At 55.0% G+C, this 18,425-nt stretch overlaps 1 protein-coding gene across 4 annotated transcripts in view; it reads right to left on the bottom strand.

The window, feature by feature from the left end:
- Positions 1–18,425, bottom strand: part of TOM1L2 (target of myb1 like 2 membrane trafficking protein) — a 115,060-nt gene that overhangs the window by 22,437 nt on the left and 74,198 nt on the right. For 3 of the 4 annotated variants that reach the window (XM_032841329.1, XM_032841330.1, XM_032841332.1), the window contains exons 5-7: positions 10,910–11,044; positions 9,291–9,446; positions 6,584–6,700 (exon numbers count right to left, since the gene is read on the bottom strand). In XM_032841329.1, coding sequence (XP_032697220.1) covers positions 6,584–6,700; positions 9,291–9,446; positions 10,910–11,044 — 408 coding nt within the window. The remainder of the gene's footprint in view (positions 1–6,583; positions 6,701–9,290; positions 9,447–10,909; positions 11,045–18,425) is intronic. The other variant, XM_032841333.1, reaches the window with a different exon arrangement.

Here is an 18,425-nt window from a genome sequence, read left to right as displayed (position 1 = left end):
CAAAGCGTGTGGGGACGAAGAGCAGGAAAGCCAGAACCTGGGGACACAGGTGGCCAGGTGGAGGCCCGAGGCAAGAGGCACAGCGCCCGGATCCCTTCCTGGATGTGTATATGCCCCGTACAGAGGAGACGAGCACTCAAGGTGTCCGCAAACAAAATCTCTGATGAGCAAAAGGTTCTGGAGCCCCAGCCATAGGCCCACTCCCTCTGGCAAAGGCAGCTACCGCCCCCCCTGACCCCTCCCGCTCCAGACAGGTCCAGAACAGGAAGTGTGGCTCTGTCTGGTGTTTGTGGCCAAGCAGCAAGCCCTGGCTCTCTGGGCTGGGGAGGGAAAGGAAAGAGGTCAGTGACTTCCTATCCAAACTGTAGGCCAATCCCAAGACGGAAAGAGGTCCTGAGCCACCCTGGCAGAAGCTGGTGGCATCACCTCCCAGAGCCACTGGCCTTCTCCCAATACCCTTCAGACTTTCTAGAACAGCAGACGGCCTCAGGCCCCTTACTGCTCTGGGGCCCCCAACAAGTCAGCCCTCTGCCTGCCATGTTCCTCTTCTTTCTCACTAAACAAATTCCTACTCATCCTTCAAGGCCCCAGAATGTTTCCCCACCCCAATGCTTAACCACAACATTTTTAAACGTAGAGAAAAGATTTTAAAATGCTATGGTAGAGCCCAGGATTCTAGCTACTATTAACATTTTACACTTCCAGCTTACCATGTGTCCACCCAACTATCCATCTCCCTATCCACCCAGGATCCTGGGGTCTTCCCCCAACCCGTACCCCCTCCAGACTGGACATACTTCCGCTCAGCACTGCTGCTCCCATGTGGTCAGAGCTCCCTCCCCCTAGCACCTCTGGCTCGCAAGTATCTCCATTAAGTGAGAACAAGCCCTTACCCCCACCCACCCCAATCCATAGAAGCCTGGGAAGAAAGAGTGGGCCTCAAGGATGGTCCACCTGAGTCAAAGGAGAAACAAACCAGATCGTTCAGGAGACTGAAGGGAATGTCTCAGAAACGTGTCTCCAAAGTACCTGAGCCACTAGACAGAAAAGGACAGGGATGGACTCAAGTCTCCCCCACGGAGCCCAGGCCCTCCTGGGTGCTGGAAACCAAGTGGCAGGCAGAGCAGCCATGCCTAGGTCAGCTCTCCAGCGTTCTCTGGGCCTGTTTTTCCCTGGGTAGGAAAAGGGGGTTGGGGAAGTGGGGAAGCTCTGCAGAGGGCCCCTGAGGTCCGCCCATGGCCTGGGGTTTGGGACACTCCCACCACCTACCCCGGCAGCCAGGGCAGCTCCTGTTTTATCTCTGAGACACTGCAGTTCTCTGTGCAATTTTATTTGTGGATAAAGGGTCCCCACACTTCACAGAAGTGTTTGGAAAGTGTGAGATGATGTCTGAAACCTCTGTTAGCTCTAATATTATCAACGTGGAGGAAGAATGAGACCCCAGGGCACAGAATGTGGTGATCTCATGGACCGTACGCACCAGAAGCATCTGGTTTGCCCTTTGCACTTGCTGCCTTGTTCTCCACAGCCCTCAGCTTCGGGCACTGGGAAAGACAGCCCCCGACCCCAAGGGCAGAGCCTCGCATGCTCTGATCCCAGAGGGGCACTCAGGGGTCCTTCAAAGAGCTTTGCCGAACTGGCCCAGAGAGTCCATCTGGAGCTTCCAAATCAAGGATGTCCCAGAAGAGCCTCTGCGGAAAATTTTACCATGTCCTTCCTTCAAGCTTTTAAGTTACTTTCTTCTTCATTCTTAAAAATTTTATTTTAAATAATCTCTACACCCAACAGGGGGCTTGAACTTACAAACCCAAGATCAAGAGTCACACACTCCACTGAATAGCCAGGTGCCCCTATTCATCACCTTAAAAAAAAAAAAAAATTAATCACCTTAAAAAAAAAAAAAGTAGGGGCGCCTGGGTGGCTCAGTGGGTTAAGCTACTGCCTTCGGCTCAGGTCATGATCCTGGGGTCCTGGGATCAAGTCCCGCACTGCGCTGTCTGCTTGGCTGGGAGCTGCTTCCCTCTCTCTCTGTCTCTGCCTACTTGTGATCTGTCTGTCAAATAAATAAAATCTTCTAAAAAAAAAACAAACAGTGAGGAAAAAAAAACAAAAAAACAAAGAGATCGAAGGGGAGAAGAGGAACAGCATGTTGAGATTTCTGCCACCAAACACCAGCGGGCTGTCTGCAGGACCTCTGTGGGGTCACGCTAAGCCAGACCCATGGAAGGCGCGGTTGGGAGACCTTCCTCTGCCTACGCCCCCCTCTAAAGCAGCCACACGGAGTGACTTTCTTCTCATCCTAAGTCACGAGAACACGTAGCTTGCCCTGATCATTCTTCCCACCATGCAAGAACCAGGACAGGTATTTCCTACACACTGAAGATTTTGGCTTCAGCCTCCTCCTATGTCCGTTTCTCAACAGAGGAGGGGGAACAGCTGGTCAGGGTTCTTTGTGCAAAAGCCCTCCATCGATCAGAACTTATTAAAATAACCTCTTTCTAATTAATCCCAATGCCTTTATCTTTTCTTCAAGGGACATTCTCATCCCCACCTCGCAAAACACTCTTTTAATCATCTTTATGGGTTTCCTCTGAACCTTCTCCAAGTTCTAAGGAACCTAACGATGTTTCTACAACAGCAAAGGAGGGCGGGGAGAAGAAGAAACTCTTTGTTGAAGGGAAGGGGGAATAATGAAGCCAAACATGGAGAGTAAACTAGATCTCTCTAGAGAAAATGGTCCTGGACATCCCAGTTTTTGTTGAAACGAGATGCAAGAAGCAGGAGGGGACGTGCCATCTGCTACTTGAAGAAACAACGCGGAGGAGAGCTTCTTTTATGATGTGTTGGGTAGCCAGGCAGGAATGCCCAATTTGGACATCACTGGATTAATTAAAAGTTATTATTATTTGAAAACAAAGCTCAGGAGGCTAATTTGGGAGAGAGGGGAGTTACTGGATGACAGCCTCAAGATCGTTAAAGATTTCCAAAACCAGACTCCCAGGCTGTAGAAAAGGACATGAATTTCGGCAGATGTAGAAACGGTCTCAAATTTCAGGTCTGAACCCAAGTGCCCACACACACGGTACGGAAGATACGGCTTCCCAGCCCCATAAGAAAGAGACGGAAGGTTTTCGGTTGATGGAAGCTCTCCATTTTATAGCCTCCAGCTGAGAACTCATCTTCAAGGTGGGCTGCCAACAGCCACATCTGTACCACACAGACCAGGCCCTGGCAGGGCTCATAGCAGTCTTCAAATATTTAAGGACCGAGCTTTGCGAAAGAGGACTTTGTTATGCTCTGTGGTTAGAGCAGACAGACCAGGGGAGCGGTTACAGGGAGACAGACTTAGCTTGCCCTCTACAAAGATGTACTGACTATAATCGCAGGAGGTCCGACCTGCATATGATTTGCCTGCGCCTGGCACTGTGCCAGCCACCTCAAATGGACAATTTTTTAAAAGATTTTATTTATTTGAGAGAGAGAGCTCCCACATGAGCAGGAGGAGGGGCAGAGGGAGAGGGGGAATCTCTAGTGGACTCTGTGCTGAGTGTGGGGCCCGAGATGGGGCTCAACCTCGCGACACTGAGATCGTGACCGGAGCTGAAATCAAGAGTTGGCCGCTGAAGCAACTGAACCACGCAGGCGCCCCTCCCATGGACAATTTCTATCCTTCCAAGGGGAGGGTGATCACTCCGGGCCCTGCCCAGTCTCCCAGTCTTGCCCAGACTGTCAGTGGTTGGGCCTGAACGTGAACCCAGTGATTCTTTCCGCCCTCCTGCGGTGGTTCCAGGACATGCGTCTGGAGGCAGAAGTGTTCCGTGGGCTCACACAAACAGCCTGTCATGTCAAGAAAATGCTAAGAAAAATGAGGTGGCCGCTGAATCTGAGCACACGTGCGGAGCTGGACTAGTTGCCTAGAAGGTCTGTCCCAGCTCAGGGAGTGGAGGGCTCTGTCCCGGCAAACGTTCCTTCTGGGCCCCCTGCCTCAGTTTCCCTCAGGGGCTCTGGTTAAGATGACAGCACACCGTAAGGAATGGCCCCAGCCTCCCTTCAGGCTAGTGGCTCCCCTGCCCAGCTTCCCTGTGGCTCTTCAAGGGCACTCCTGAAAGTACTATGCGAGGCACAGGAAGCAATTAGGGACATCACCGTCCAGGACCGCGGTTCGCCACCCCCGGTGCATGCCGGGGCTGACACCTCCAATTTCCTCGCTTTGCGTTTCCTCCGCCTCCTACCCAGCAATTTACACTCGAGTCGGGAGAGGCTTCTGTTGGCGTGAACATTTGGGTTGTTGACAAATGAGTTTATTTCCATGGCCCCGGCCAGCACTGTGAGCTCTAGACAGCTTCTGCCCTGCAAGCTGGCTGCCCTCCAGCTCAGCTGAAGGGTCCTCAGGCCACATTCTGATCCTATCACTTTCCAAGTAGCTGGTGACATTTTCCCACGCAGAGGTCTCACTGTTTGGGGTAGCCCCCGCCCTTGGGAGCCCCTGCCCCGCCGGCCTCCGACTGCCAGGGGAAGACGACGAGGGGAGATGTCAGGGATGACTGAGGAGCGAGGCTGGGAGCCAGCAGGACCGTGGCTGCTCACACAGAGCTGCCCGACTCCTGAATCTCCCAGGCTGAGAGGCCAGCCTCCCACTGGCACCCAGAGCCATTCTTTCTGTTTGATTTATAAGATAGCAGGAAGGGTTGGTAGGTTTGGAGTTGGAACAAAACGGAGAGAAGGAAAACGTCATGGGAAGCAACCTATTTTTGAAAACTGTGAGCTGACGCCAGGAGATTAGGTTCTGTTTGTCTTGGCTGATGGGCTTGTTTAAGCACACACACACACACACACACACACACACGCATGCACACACGCACAGAGTATGCTTGCTGTCTGGGTCTGCTCTGGCTGTCTGGAAGCATGTTGGCTTTGTTCAGCCCACCCCCTGCTGCCAGGAGCTCAGCTCTGTCCACTGCAAACCACCCCCTGTCAGCAGGAATTCTGATGCTGACACAGCACAAAGCTGCCTCAAGAGGCCCTCGCAGTTTCTGGATTGTTTCTGGACTGATCTCAGATTCCTCTGTAGCGCCTAAGGCCTGGAAGAACCCCCCTATAGGCTGGGAATGGAGGTCAATGGTGCCTTAAAGGGACACTGGGTCCCCTAGCGTGTGGCATGCAGACAGCTGGCCCCTACTGAATGGAGGCCAACCGGGCCAGCTGTAGGTGTCAGGAGTGAGGTCTGGGAGAGGCTGCTTGGGGCTCCTCGTTTGGGCTGGCTGAGGGTACTCGGCTCGGCTTTAAGAGCAACCTGATGTCACAGGTTGATGGAAATGACCCGCTTCCTGTCGGCCTCCCGCACCAGGCTGGGCGCTCCTCCAGAGCAAGGACCATGCTCCACGTACCTCTGCTTTTTCGGCATCTGGCCCAGAGCAGGTCTCCACCAGGGGAGGAAGAGAGTACGATGAGAAGCGGCCTGGGAGCAGGCCCGGTCACTGTGGCCAGGGGCACTGCTGACAGGCGGGACCACCCGGGTTGGGCTTTCAGGGGCTGCAAGTAGGTGCCAACAGCGGGTTGGGAGGAGTGGCACTTAGGGGGCCAAGACTGCTGGCTCCAAGTGCCAGACAAGGAGAGTGGCAGCAGGCACGTCGTGAGGCGCTCCTGCCAGCTCGCCAAGCCAGTCTGGCTCCTGACCTGTTTACTCAAGCATCTTGCCTCCCGCTGAAAAGATCTGGCATTTGCAGCTTAGAGCATCTCTTCTCCACCCCTCCAGAAGGTCACTGCTTCTAAGGGCAGCGCTGCTGCCACCTCCTACAAATGCCAGAGTCGTCAGAGACGGCGGTGGTGGAGATCGGTTGCTAGTTCTTGTTCTGGCTTACCACGATCCCTGACACTAGTCTGAGGGCGGCCCTGGAGGCCAGCCCTGCTCCTAGACCCCTTCCTGCCACACCCCCAGATCTGCAGGGTGCCTAGGGGGCGGGGAGGCCAGTTAGCAGCAAATGCCCAAGAACCATCAGGTGCCCAACCCCGGCCTGGACCCCTCAGTATTCAGGAGAAGAAAAGAAGCCTCCACCTCCTCTCGGTCTCCTCTCTGTCTCGGGGGCAAAATGTGGCTAGAAGGGCTCCTGCACTCAGGGAAGGTTGAGGAGGTCCTGTCACAAGTGCTCATCACGTAATGCTGAGGGAGGGAAGCGACACACGATGTTGTCCGCACAATAGGATGTCAATGACATTTGAGACGAAAACTAACATGGAAAAAAGTCAGAAAGACTTTTTGCATCAAAACATGGACAGTGGTTATTTGTGGGTGCTGGAATCAAAGAAAATGAGTATTTCCTTCTTTGTATGTCCTTTATCTTTTGGTGGGCATGTATTCTGTGATCGGCATTTTAGAGTCAGGAAAAAAAATGTCATAAAGGACAATAAAAAAGAGACCCTGGTCTTGGCTTCTGACCGGTCCCAGGAAGGAAGCATGAGGCTGAGGGCAAGCCTACAGGGACTTGGTCCCTTCCCACAACAGTCCCCCTGGGCCCCACTCCAGCCTCATGGCTGGGTCCCCAGGTCCAGAGCTTCCACAAGACAAGGACATACCCTCTCTCACCTGTAGCAATTCCAGATCGGATGAGTCCTCCTGCCCAGGGACCATTTCTGTTAGCATCTCCGACATGACTTTTGTGTTGCCTCGAACAACGTCCAGTTCACTCCGAAGCCTGGCAATCTGTTGGGCCGGGGCGGGTGGGAGTGGTGAGGAAAGCAGGAAGCATAGGTCAGTCAAGCTGTACCTGTCCAGCGACAGTCCCCTTCACTGTGGCATCTAGGTCACACCTCTGAATGTGCTCGGCATTCAAAGGCTTCTTGGCTCACTCTGGTCTGTGCGTGAGAGTGAGGGAGAGACGTGAATGGGGCAGCGGGGCCACCCCACAAGGGCCCTGGTTACCGAGAGCTTGCCACGGACGACTCGGATGGAAGAGAGCTCTGCATGTGGCGTGGACGGAGCTGGTGAGCAGCTCGGCCCTCCCGCCGCAGAAGCTCGAGTGGGGAGTTCATCTCTCAGGCCTCTGGCCCTACTCTTTCGAGTGAAAGTGGTGGAACGTGTGATCGATGATCCCCAAGGGCCCTCATTGCTACAGACACTGGCCCCAGGGGTTTCCAATCGAAGCACCTTGGTCCCCTGAAGGGCTGGCTGGTGTCAGCTGCACTTTTCTGGTGTAGTAAGAACGAGGGAGACGGAGCAAGAGAAGACTCCAGGGAGACCCCCTCCCGCCCCAGCTCCCTACCTGTCCATCCAAAAGAGCTCTCCGGAGCCTGGGCCTCGGCCATCTTTCCTGCAGTAGGGACACCTAAGGGACAGACCTGAACCTGCCTGAGCCTCCGTCTCCTTACCTATGGAGAGGGGGAAAGCACTGCCCACGACGGAAGTGAAGACCCCGCGCGGTGCTGGTACGCATCCAGCCCCTTTTCTACAATAATAACCAGAGCGCAGGATTTTACTACGGATCCCAAATGCCCTTTGATTTAGCTCAAATGACACCTCCCTGAAGCCTTTATGGACTCTCTGCTGTCCCCCTCCCTGAGGCAGAACCAACCAGCCCCCTCCTACCACAGGCCCCGCCCTGCCCCCCATCTCCTGGGGGCAGGGACTCTAATGAGTGGAGGTCAGTACTCTTAGCACAGGGAAAGGGACAGGAGCCCTCAGTACATGTATACTGGATGGACAGATGGACAAGTGGTCAATGAGGGCACTAGGCCAGGTCCTGAGAGGCTCCTCTCCCCTCTGGTTCTGCCTGGTAGATAAACTCCTCCCACGTCTTAGCCACAAGAGGTTTCTGGCCCTGGAAGCTCAGGAATGCAACAGACACCACATGGGCTCAGAAGCTCCTGGGGTCCCTCTAGGCCAGGATGGGTTCCTGCCGGCTCTGCTTCCATTTCTCCCAGGGGCAGGAGGCATGCCTTCTCACCCATTCCAGACCGTTCTGGCCGCGATGCGAGGGCTCTTCTCAAGCTCACACAGCACTGACAAGGAACCAGTGGAAGGTCTCTGGGGGACCGTCCAACTCCAAATGTGTCAGACCGCTTTGAGCAGAAACAGGCCTAGTTCTGCTGCTGGAAGCAGAGCCCACAGCCGCCAGAGACCTTCTTCCCCAGGGCTTCCCTTCTGGGGACAGGTCCTGGCCATTTTGTGTCAGGAGAAAGGGCAGAAGGGAGCAAATGAAGCCCACGGTTATCACACAGCCCGTGTTTCAGCTGTGGGTTTCGACTTTCTCTCCTTAGGAGTGCACACAGCACGTGGGTGATGACCACGAGGCCTCTCCTGCTGCCTGTCAAGCCCACAATGGCTCTACAGGGTCCAACGGATGGACTACCGCCCTGTTCTACTGACCTGGTTGGGTTAAATGAGCCAACAGAAGCCTCACAGCGAATGGCAGAGCGGAGACTTAAGCCCAGGCCCGTCTGACCTCCAGCTGGCCTCCTCGGGGCCAGCAGAGAACGGAAACGTGAGCGGCCCTGGCCCGACGCTTTGGGTAACCACACCTCATCTCCTGACCCCTCTGTTTAAGTGAGTTTCCATCATGATGATGCTGTCACAAATATTAAATACGGACTTAAAAAATGTAAACACTGGAGCGGGATTTTTTTGTTTTCCCCAAGTCTGATCAATTCTCAAGTTTTTTACACTAATGGATGTTCTAGAGATTCATTTAAGTACCAGTCCCTGCAACTCATCTAAAAAAATCCAGTTTAGGGTTAAAAGGGCATTGGCCTCTCAGGAAGTAACTCAGGGAAGGTGGGCAGTGTTGGAATAAAGGCAGGAAGGGCGCTTCCTAAGGGCCTCCCTCATCCTGGCCTCTGCCTGCACGGCACCTTGCGGATCCCGTCCCCGGCCTCTGACAGCTGATGCTGCTTGCGAGATCAATCCAGACCTCTCTGCATGACCCACGCGGCTGTTCACAGCCCCACTGGGTCGCAGTGGATCCTGAACTGGTCCTCCAAACCCTCCACCCGCTGTTCCCGTGAATGCCCCGCTCCTCTGTGCCTCTGGTCCCGCACCTTGTCAGACAAGGCCCCCCTCCTGCTTGGAGAGCCTCGGCAGCGTCAGCTCTGGGCTCAGCTCCTGGCTCCCACTCCCACGGTCTGCACCCCGTCTCCCCATGACAAGGCGAGCCCTCGGGAGAGGATCTGGGCCCTGCCGTCTGTGGGCCGCCAACACCTAGCACGGTGCCCAGTCAGCGAAGGCTTCCGTATATGTCCCCAAAGGGTGAACGAGGACAGTCGGCCACCCTGACTGTGGCCTGGAAGTCTTTGAGTACCTGTTCTGAATTGGCTGTGATGGGGCCAGTCACACTCAGAGCCGGGGCCTGCGGAGCGGAGTAGGGAGCAGGAGACGAGGAATAGGAGCTGCCACTTGTCCTCTGCTGCGACTGGGACCTGGGCATGGTTGCGGCTGGATCCACTTCGGGGACGCTCTGGCACGGCAACAACAAAGTCCTCTGTTCACTCGGGCTGCCTGTGTGGCCGGGCCTGGCACCTACCCCACCCTGGGGCAGCCCTTCCCGCCACGGCAGCTGGCAGGCAGGCGGGGGGCCCGGCTCTGCTGCTGACCTGCGAGGCTGGAGGCATCCCTCTGCCCGCTCTGCTCCCAGTCTCTCCAGCTCCGAAGCGGCCTGCCGACCGCTGACGGCTCCTCCTTCTACTTACCTCACAGGCAACCAAAGTCACTCGGAAAGAGGGTGCTCTGTGAGAGCTTTGGTCAGGGTTCCCCTTATTAGGACCACATCAGAATGTGAGTGGAGGGGGCCTGCTGCAAAGTTTTGCTAATCACGAATCCCTATTTGGTAGCAGAAGATGGTATTCTGGCCTTTACGGAGGAGACTAATATAAATAGTAATTATGCAATTTACCGAGTGTTCTTTGTAATTATAAGCACAACAATACTGCTCTGTGTCATTATTAGAAGAATAAAACAGGTCACGTTTATCCCACAAGGCACAGCAAGTGGTTTGGAGGGATCATAATGAGAATAATGCTCTGCAAAGTACAATTTCTTAGGCTTTCCCTTTCAGTATCTCAGATAGCCTCTTGAACGTTAACTGTGATCCATGCAAGGGACCTGGAGAGATGCTCTGGACTCCTTGCCCCCATTTCAGAGACGGGCAGATGGAGCCAACAAGGCAGAGCGTGCTGGGTCAAGGTGCCTCTCCCACATCCTGGAGCTTCCTGGCTGTCCCGTGGGGCCAGAGGCTGATTGCCAGTCGGCAGAGGTACTAGCTTCCCGGGATGAACGGCGTCCATCACCGGCGTGGTTTCCATTCAGAAGCACAGAGCTGCCCCACATTGCAAGAGCTTCATGGCAGGCCCCTAAATGGGCCTTCCCTGGGCTTTGCATCCCAAGGCTGGCAGAATCCAAGGATGTCCGCATGAATGCTGAACACTAGTAGCTCAAAATAAAATTTTGATCTATTTGACCTGTACAGTCGGAAAAAAACAGAAGCTGCCCTTTGTCCCATGATCAGTGACACCATCAGCTCCTTTGCACCGCCAACACTGAGGTGTCTTGGTGCTCTCCCAGGAAGATGCCGGGATCCCCACACCGGACTCCTGGGGCCTCTGCAAAGTAGGTACTAGTGGCCCTCATGAGATGGATGGCTCCACCCAAGAGGCCATTTGCACAAAAATGTCGGAACTGATCCCTCTATTATATCCTTCCACCGTCAGATAAAAACAGGGGGGGATCACCACTGCCACTTAATCACCAGTCAACCAGCTGTCTCACTCCCGCATTCCCCTTGTTATTAAAAAGAAATGCCCTCAAGCTTTAAGAAAGCGTGATGACAAGCTAAATAATTCAAAGGGAGCACCAGAAGGGCGGTGGCGGTGGCTGGCCCGTTCTGCAGTAGGTCTTTCTAGAAAATGCCAGCTGGAAGCTTACCCGCTGTGGTGTGTGGATGGGAGACAGAGCGTCCAAGTCTGCCATGGGAAACTCGACCCCTTTCCTTTTCAGTTCCTCATATATATGCACCACGCCGGTGAGGTCAGGGCTGCTTCGGAAGGCATCAGCCCACGCCTGGGAGGAAAGAGGGGGCCTGTTAGCAAGGATTTCTCACCAACGGCAGGCCATGTGCCCTCGCAGAGGCCCATGCTCTTTGCCCAAACCCACTCTGTTCCTGTCCCCCCATTCCCCCGACGCCAGTGCTGCCATGATGCGGCGGGCGAAATGGGGGGTTTTTAATGGTGCTGTTGAGCGTGAACAAAAACACAAAACTTAATTCAGCATGCAGTATTCCCTTGGAGAAGATGCAGGGAAATAATACCTAAGCACGGTGGCGCATCCTAAAACAGAGGCATTTCCCTAATCGCCAGGAATCAATTCCTGGTGGTGCTGAGCGGAAGGGCATGAAGACACAGCCCTGCTGCTGGGCCCATGGGACGCCGTGGTGGGACTGCAGTGCCGTGGCTCAGCTCTGCAGAGCTCTCGGGTGCAGGCGGGAGCCAGAGGCAGATGGGGCAGAGAGGAAAGGCAAAACTGATGTGTGATGGGAAATCAAGGCTAACGTGGGGTTTCCTCCGTGGATCAGAGCGTGCGAAAGCGGAGACCGCCTAGCCCAGCCGGAGAGGCGATGTGACGGTGGCCCAGGGGTGAGAGAGCCCGCACCGCCCACAGCGTCACTGCACACCTGCCCACGTGGCCAAAGCCACTGCAAAGCACGGCCACTGGAGTCCCTTCAATGAAAACACCCCGCAGAGAGGAAAAGAACACATATTTCAATAGACTGTCACTTTTCATCAATTGGCGAAACTCCTAAGCGATTTTTAAATATTTTGTTCTTTGAAAGTTACGGAATCTATCAAAGGAGAGAAAGATCGATCTCCAAAAGGCTCCCCGCAATGAAGTTCAGCTCCGTCCTGTCACCCACCAAATACATACCCAGAGAAGGTGGCAGTGTCTCGCGCCCACGGTTCTGTTGCCAATTCTGCTGCTGTCACAAGCCTTTAAGTGCCTCCCCGGCTCTAGCGATGCGTTCCAACCAATCCTGAGGCAGCCACAGAAACTCTATCTCTAACCAACAGACCCGTTTGAAGTTAAAAGGTCAGTTTCCAAACAGCCTCGCTCACTCTGACAGATGTGTCTCGCCACAAACATTATTGTCAGCTGGGCTTCCTTGATCCACGTACTTGATCTGCGCACTCGGGGATTTAATGCCCGCTGAAGGACGGCCCCTCTTGGCCAACACTTCCTTCTGGAGGCTGAGCAGGGCCCAAGGTGCCTGCAGAGGCCCGTCTGGAGCGCCAGCTGGAGAGCAGCAGCACCAAGGCCTGTCCCCCTAGGGAGTGCCCCAGAGCCCCGTTTTCCACCAGCTGCTTTGGCTGCCACCACCGGATTCAAAATCCAGCTGAGTCCCGGGAGGCTTGCTTCAAAATGCAGCTAGCATGTTCATTTAGGGTCGAAGACTGGGTTTACAGCCTGCTGGGGGAGGCTGGGGAGAAAAAAGCATGACAGTTCTTCCTGGGGCCGCTTCCTGCCTCTATTTCTAAGGAAGGACAAACAGCTCCAGGGGACCATTTTTCATTCATCTTGCCCTCCATGTCAGCCAGATCGGAGATAGGAAGAATGGAAATTAAAGAACCATCGCTGTGTTCTCCAGGCAGTGGCTACTTCTCGGAGCACCTGGCCTGACAGCGAGCCAACGAGCCCCCCTTCTCTGGTTTTCTGTGCCACCAGCAGGGAAACACACATCCCAAGTCAGGCCAGTCAGCTTCCCCTCCACCCAGGAGCTTGACCCTGAGCTTAGAGAGAGCTGGGCTGCTCTCCTTGGGTACATGACACTGTCCTCTATAGATGCGGGGCCCTGGGAGGCAGCCATGTGCCCACTGGGGACCAGGGAGCAGAGACAGCCTATGTGTTGGAAGGTGCAGCCAAGAGAGGATTTGGAGGGTTTCCCTGATCCCTTCTTGTCCCTTCCCCAGGTCTAGTCACACCCCAGCATTCTCAGAACCCCTGCCTGGTCATGACAAACTGTCCTCTTTGCCTAGGCAAGCTGGAACTGGCATCCGTTACCTGTAGCCAAGCATCTGCTCCCTTCCTGCCTGCTACTATTCGAACCCCTGCAGGGGACCCTGTGCAGCTTGGGGTGAGCCAGCTGCTCACAGAGCACACGTTCGTGGCAGCATTCTCTACCGAACAAGATTCTGATGTCAGTGGGGAACAGGGTGGGGGGCACCTTTAAGGGAACAGTCATAAGTGGAAACGCAGAACTGGGATCCATCCAGAGACACTGGGCCTCTGGCATCTTCCTGGCACAATGGCCAAATGCCTGTGCTCCTATCTTTCCTCCCCACGAGGTCATACATGTGAAGGAACACAGCCAGTCTCACCCTTGCTCAGAGAAGGCAGTCAGCCATCGTTTGTCAAGTTCGACTGACTTCAGATCTCCCGGTTACTAAGCATCCTTATTGTTCTACTTGGGAGAACAAGGGACGACGGCCAGTTAGGTTGTCCACAGACTGAGGCGACCCTGACAAAGAAAGCAGGAGCCCCTCTGGACAGCTGACCCAGCTGACATGTGAGAATCTAGGAGAGGGGTCAAGCTCAGGAAGTCTGGTTCATTCCGGGTCCCCAACCTAAAGCCGAGGAGCCACAAGGCTGGTCCCAGCAAGCTGCCCTCTAGGAAAGCAAAGTGCTTTTCTGGCTTCTGTCTACAGTGCTGGGGGCTGAAAGGCCCAGAGGAGGTCGAATAGGGAGAGAAAAAAACATTTTCATGCTTTTCTTGCTTTGCTCCTTGGGACTGCACACCAAACGCCATACTGGGGCCTTATACGAACACAAACTGTACTGTCGTTGTTTCTGTATCCCACAAGTTTTGACAAAGTTTTACATCATCCAATCTCAGATCAATGAACAACTGCGGATTTAGACTGTGGGTTCTGTTCTTTGGCTTCTGCCATGTTCTGCTTCTGCTTCTGAACCAGACTGCCTAGTCCCATTGACAGGGTCTCCAGAGAACTGCCAGTCCACGTGGAAGGGGGCCAAAGGCCGGGCCACCACGTCTCCGACACCTTCCAAGAACACAACACTTCCAGCTCCTCCTCCCCCTGCCCCCACCAGCTCACTTTCTTCAGTGGAAAGAAAAACCTTCTGTGGAAAAAGGGTATTTTTAGATTCGACTGCTAGGAGGCAGGGGGTGGGGAGGCAGGCTAAAGGGGCAGGGGGGGGGAGGGAGGGAGGAGAGGCACGGCCATGAGGTTACCCTACCGGGATGGTATAATTTCTGTTCCCGAAAGCAACTGCAAGGGAAAGGCTGAGGGATGGCACAGGGCACAAGTGTCCTTCTTGTCTTCTGAACAAATGGGACTTCACATGAAGACAGAGAAAGGCACGCAGCCAAAGGCCATCCGGGGACCAGGTGAGACACGGAGCCAGGGCTGAAAGTGGCAGGCAGTTCAAAGGCTGGGAGCAAAGAAGTCAGCAAAGCTGCTCACCAGGCTGCCATGCCCTTGACGTCCCTCCTCTCTTGCTGCCAGAGGGACCAGCTCCCCTCCCAAAGGGCAAACTCCTGCGGCGGGGAAGCCCACTGGGCCCACACACCTGAGTCAGGTGACCGCTTCCCACTGCCCTATCTCATGGCTTACACGCTGGGCTTGGGCTGGGGGAGATGGGGGGCAGTCTTCCCCGGGTGTTCTGAAGGGCAGGGCCTCTGGTGCACACAAGCCTGAGGAGTGTCTCTTTTGGGGGGCCTGGGGTGGCCACAGATGGCTAGAGGACAGAGAGAGGACACAGATGCCCTCAATGAGAGGAGGACAGAATGTGGGAACGAGGAATAGGCATCCACTGATTCTCTTGAAAAATCCCCCTAGAGAGCTGCTGACAGCAAATGTGTGCCAGCGGCAATGGCCCCAGTGTGTCCAATCTCAGGCTGACAATGCCTGTGATCAGCATCCCAGGAAAGGAATCAGAAGGCATGGTGGGCTGGAAGCCAGGAGAACATGCGAGGACGAGCACCCGTCTCCCTACAGGCACCAGGAGACTATTAAGAAGCTGCTTTGGAGGGGCGCCTGGGTGGCTCAGTCAGTTAAGCATCTGCCTTTGCTTCAGGTCATGATCCCAGGGTCCTGGGATTGAAACCCACATCGGGCTCCCTGCTCGGTGGGGAGTCCGCTTCTCCCTCTCCCTCTGCCTGCTGTTCCCCTGCTCTCTCAGAGCTGTCAAATAAATAAGATCTAAAAAAAAAAAAAAAAAAGAAAGAAAGAAAGGAAGGAAGGAAGGGAGGGAGGGAGGGAGGGAGGGAGGGAAGGAGAAAAGCTAGTTTGGAGAGAGGCCCCCTCCCTGCTTCCACAGTAGGGGAGTGATCAGAGGGATAATGGGCTCAGGCTGATTCCTGGTCATCAGAGCCACAGGTCCCAGCTCCACCTGGGAGCTCCATGCATGCTTCCTGGGGGTGGGGAGCGCTTCTCCGTCTAACCCCTTGGCCTTAAAAGCTTTTCAATACGTTCAGAGTTTAGGGCTGCCCTTCAAATATCCCAAAGCCAGCTCAAGTCCTCCCTGGGTAGGCCCTGGTCCTCTTTCATCTGCAAGCCTCTGTCTCCCCATAAAACCACTGGCTCCCAGAGGCAGGGCTGGGACGGGCCCACTTCTACTCCTCGCAGCTGGGCTCCAAAGAGCACCAGGAAACACCCAGATGGCGAGGATGGCGAGGAAAGAAACTGTCGTGGCTCTGGCACCCACACACCTGACCGCTCCTCTTTTCGGTCTCGCTGCATTTCCGAGATGGCCTGCTGCCTCCTCTCCGTCTGGCAGGAAGGCCGGGGATCTGGCGCCCCTGCCCCCCACCCTGTGCCATGGTGGGAGCATCATTTGCCCTTCCCGGGGAAACATCAGACTCTCAGGGCACACTGCCCAGTTCTTACAAGTTTATTCGACAAGCACATAAAGTCATCTTCTTTCTCCAAGGAGTTAAGAACAGGTTGACAACATGCCATACGTCCACACACTCATCAGTCAGGCTTTGTCGAGGATGCGCTGATGAGAACAGTTGCCCAACTACAGTGCTCCAGGGCCGGCGGGAAGGAGCAGCAGGGCCTGCCAGCATAAGTCCTGGAGCGTGGCCATCCTGCATCCCCCTGCAATTCTGCTCCCAGCTGTGAGGCTGACCCTTAAGGAATCACTCCTTTTTTCCTATTTTTGACCAACAAAGATGGCAGTTTCACATATTCGACTTAACACAGGCCTGATATAAACAGACCCACATGCCTACCCAAAGACACCTGCAGGCTGTTAATAGCAGCATTTTTCATAGTGGCCCCAAACTGGGAACACCACATGCCCACCATCCATGGAAAGGAGACACAGTGCAGGGTGCATTCACCCAAAGGGACTTGGCCCAGCGATGTGAGCAACGGGAACAGAAGGCCAACGGTCATACCAGTGACAAGGTGAGACCCGCAACAAGGCGCAGTCAGACACGTGGACCTAACAGAAGGCTGCTGCAGAGGACACACACATGAAATTCAAGGACACGAGCACTCCAACCAGGCATGAAATTCAAGGACACGAGCACTCCAACCAGGCTGTGAGGCGAGGGGGTCCTCCCAGGCAGCTGGGGCTCTTTGGGTGTGGGTCATATTCTGTGTCATGATACCGGGGCTGGTTTACCTGAGTATGTTCAGTCTGTAAAAACTTACCAAGCCGTACGAGCTAGTTTAATGTGTGACCTCCTGCTCACATACAGAATTCGATAAAAAGAAAAGAAAAGGCTGAAAACCCCGTTTGTTCTTTTGTCCACCCCATCCCAGAAGCCAAGCTAGCCGCCAGCTCTGAACGCTATCGGCTTTCAGACAAAAGCTCCTCAGGTAAGTTCAAAACGTGGAGAGGAAGAACCCTCCCAGGCAGGTAAGCAAGCCCATCAGAGAGTACCCTGATCCAAAGCCCTTGGTATTCTCCCAGCGGGACTGTACAGAGCATCCTGGTTGTCGAGCCCATGAGGCCCTCAGGGGCCCATCCTACTCCTGCCCCCGTGGGTGGGTGCTCATGCCACCACCGAGCCGGCAGGGGGAGCCCTCACAACACAGGCGCCGGCTGCTGGGCCCCTGTGGGCTGATCTCAGACCCTGGACTGGGAGTAGGGAGGTGGGGACACAGGCCCAGATTCTGCAGATAAGGAGGTAGCAGCCCAGAAAGGTTCAAATAGCTGCTGAGGTTACACAGCTGGAAGAAGCAGTGCTGGGAGGAGGCTGAGATCCTGATGGGAAAGCTGGGCCAGCGCCCCCAGGGACAGCCACGGCCAGTTCATGAGGCGTCCCAGAGCCCTCATCAATAGGGTGATGGGGATCACAAGCCCGGCCATGGCTGTGTCTGTCAGGGGGTGGCCAGGCCTGGTGGGCACAAGGGGTTCAGGCTGGGGTGCCCCCTCCGTTGTGAGCAAAAAGCCACTATTTACAGGCCTGACATCAAATGCTGGGGGTGTTGGGACAGAGCAGTGTACTGGGAAAGTCCCCGAATGGGGGAGTCGAGGGCCGAAGTGGGGGTGGGGAGGGGAGGGGTTGAGGTGGTTTGCACCTGAGTGTGCGAGCATGTGAAAGAGGGAGGAGGGAAGGAGACACATGGAGACATGCCAGCCAGGTGGGCAGAATGAAGACACAGGGACCACCTAAGAAGGAGGTGGCTCTGCTGTCACCCACTCCTCCCCTTCCTTAGAGCCTCGGCAAACCACAGTCACCCATTTGTTAGGAAAAACTTATTGCACAGCTACTCTACACAATCAACTGCTCTAGACCCCGGGGATATAATGCCCATGGGCTCTCGGGGAGCTCAGAGCCAGGCAGATGAGAAAGAAGTTAGCCCAGAAGTAGAGAAGACCACAAAAGAGGGTGATAGCAGAGAGGGAACACTGCAAACCCAGGAGTGGGAAGGCCTCCTCGGGCCACCTGAAGGATGGACAGGACTTGTAGGCAGAGGACGCAGTAGAGAACCTCGGCCGGGGTCCTACGTTCCTGTCCAGGCTCAGGTGCCGCCACCACCTTGAATGCCCCCTACATCCACCCCGGATAACAGTGCCTCCTGCCCAGCCCAGGCCATCACCCTCCCCACCTCCCATCGTCTTGGCTCCTGCAGACCCTTATTTGTCCTCCACCAGAGCACTAACATGCTTGTTGACAAATGTGCTTGCACCCTGTCACTGGGGGGCTCATTCTAAAACCCAGACCTGTCTGTGTGCACCCAGCTCAGACAAGTGCAGTGGCTCCCCACTGCCCACAGGACAGACCACCAGCTGCCGCCCTGCATGGCCCATGAGCCCCTGGCCATCCTTCCGGCCTCATCTCCTGGCCCCAGACATTCTTCATCATACTCTATGAGCCACGTGATGGCTTTAAAGCATCCTCTTCTCTTTCAGACATGCAGCTTCATTCCTTGACTCTCAAGGCTGGACCTGGTGACTCCCTTCTAACAAATGG

This window comes from Lontra canadensis, unplaced genomic scaffold (assembly GCF_010015895.1).
Source record: "Lontra canadensis isolate GAN:19392208 unplaced genomic scaffold, GSC_riverotter_1.0 scaffold122, whole genome shotgun sequence".
In the NCBI taxonomy this organism is placed as follows: Eukaryota; Metazoa; Chordata; class Mammalia; order Carnivora; family Mustelidae; genus Lontra; species Lontra canadensis.
This window is presented reverse-complemented; position numbering and strand designations above follow the sequence as displayed.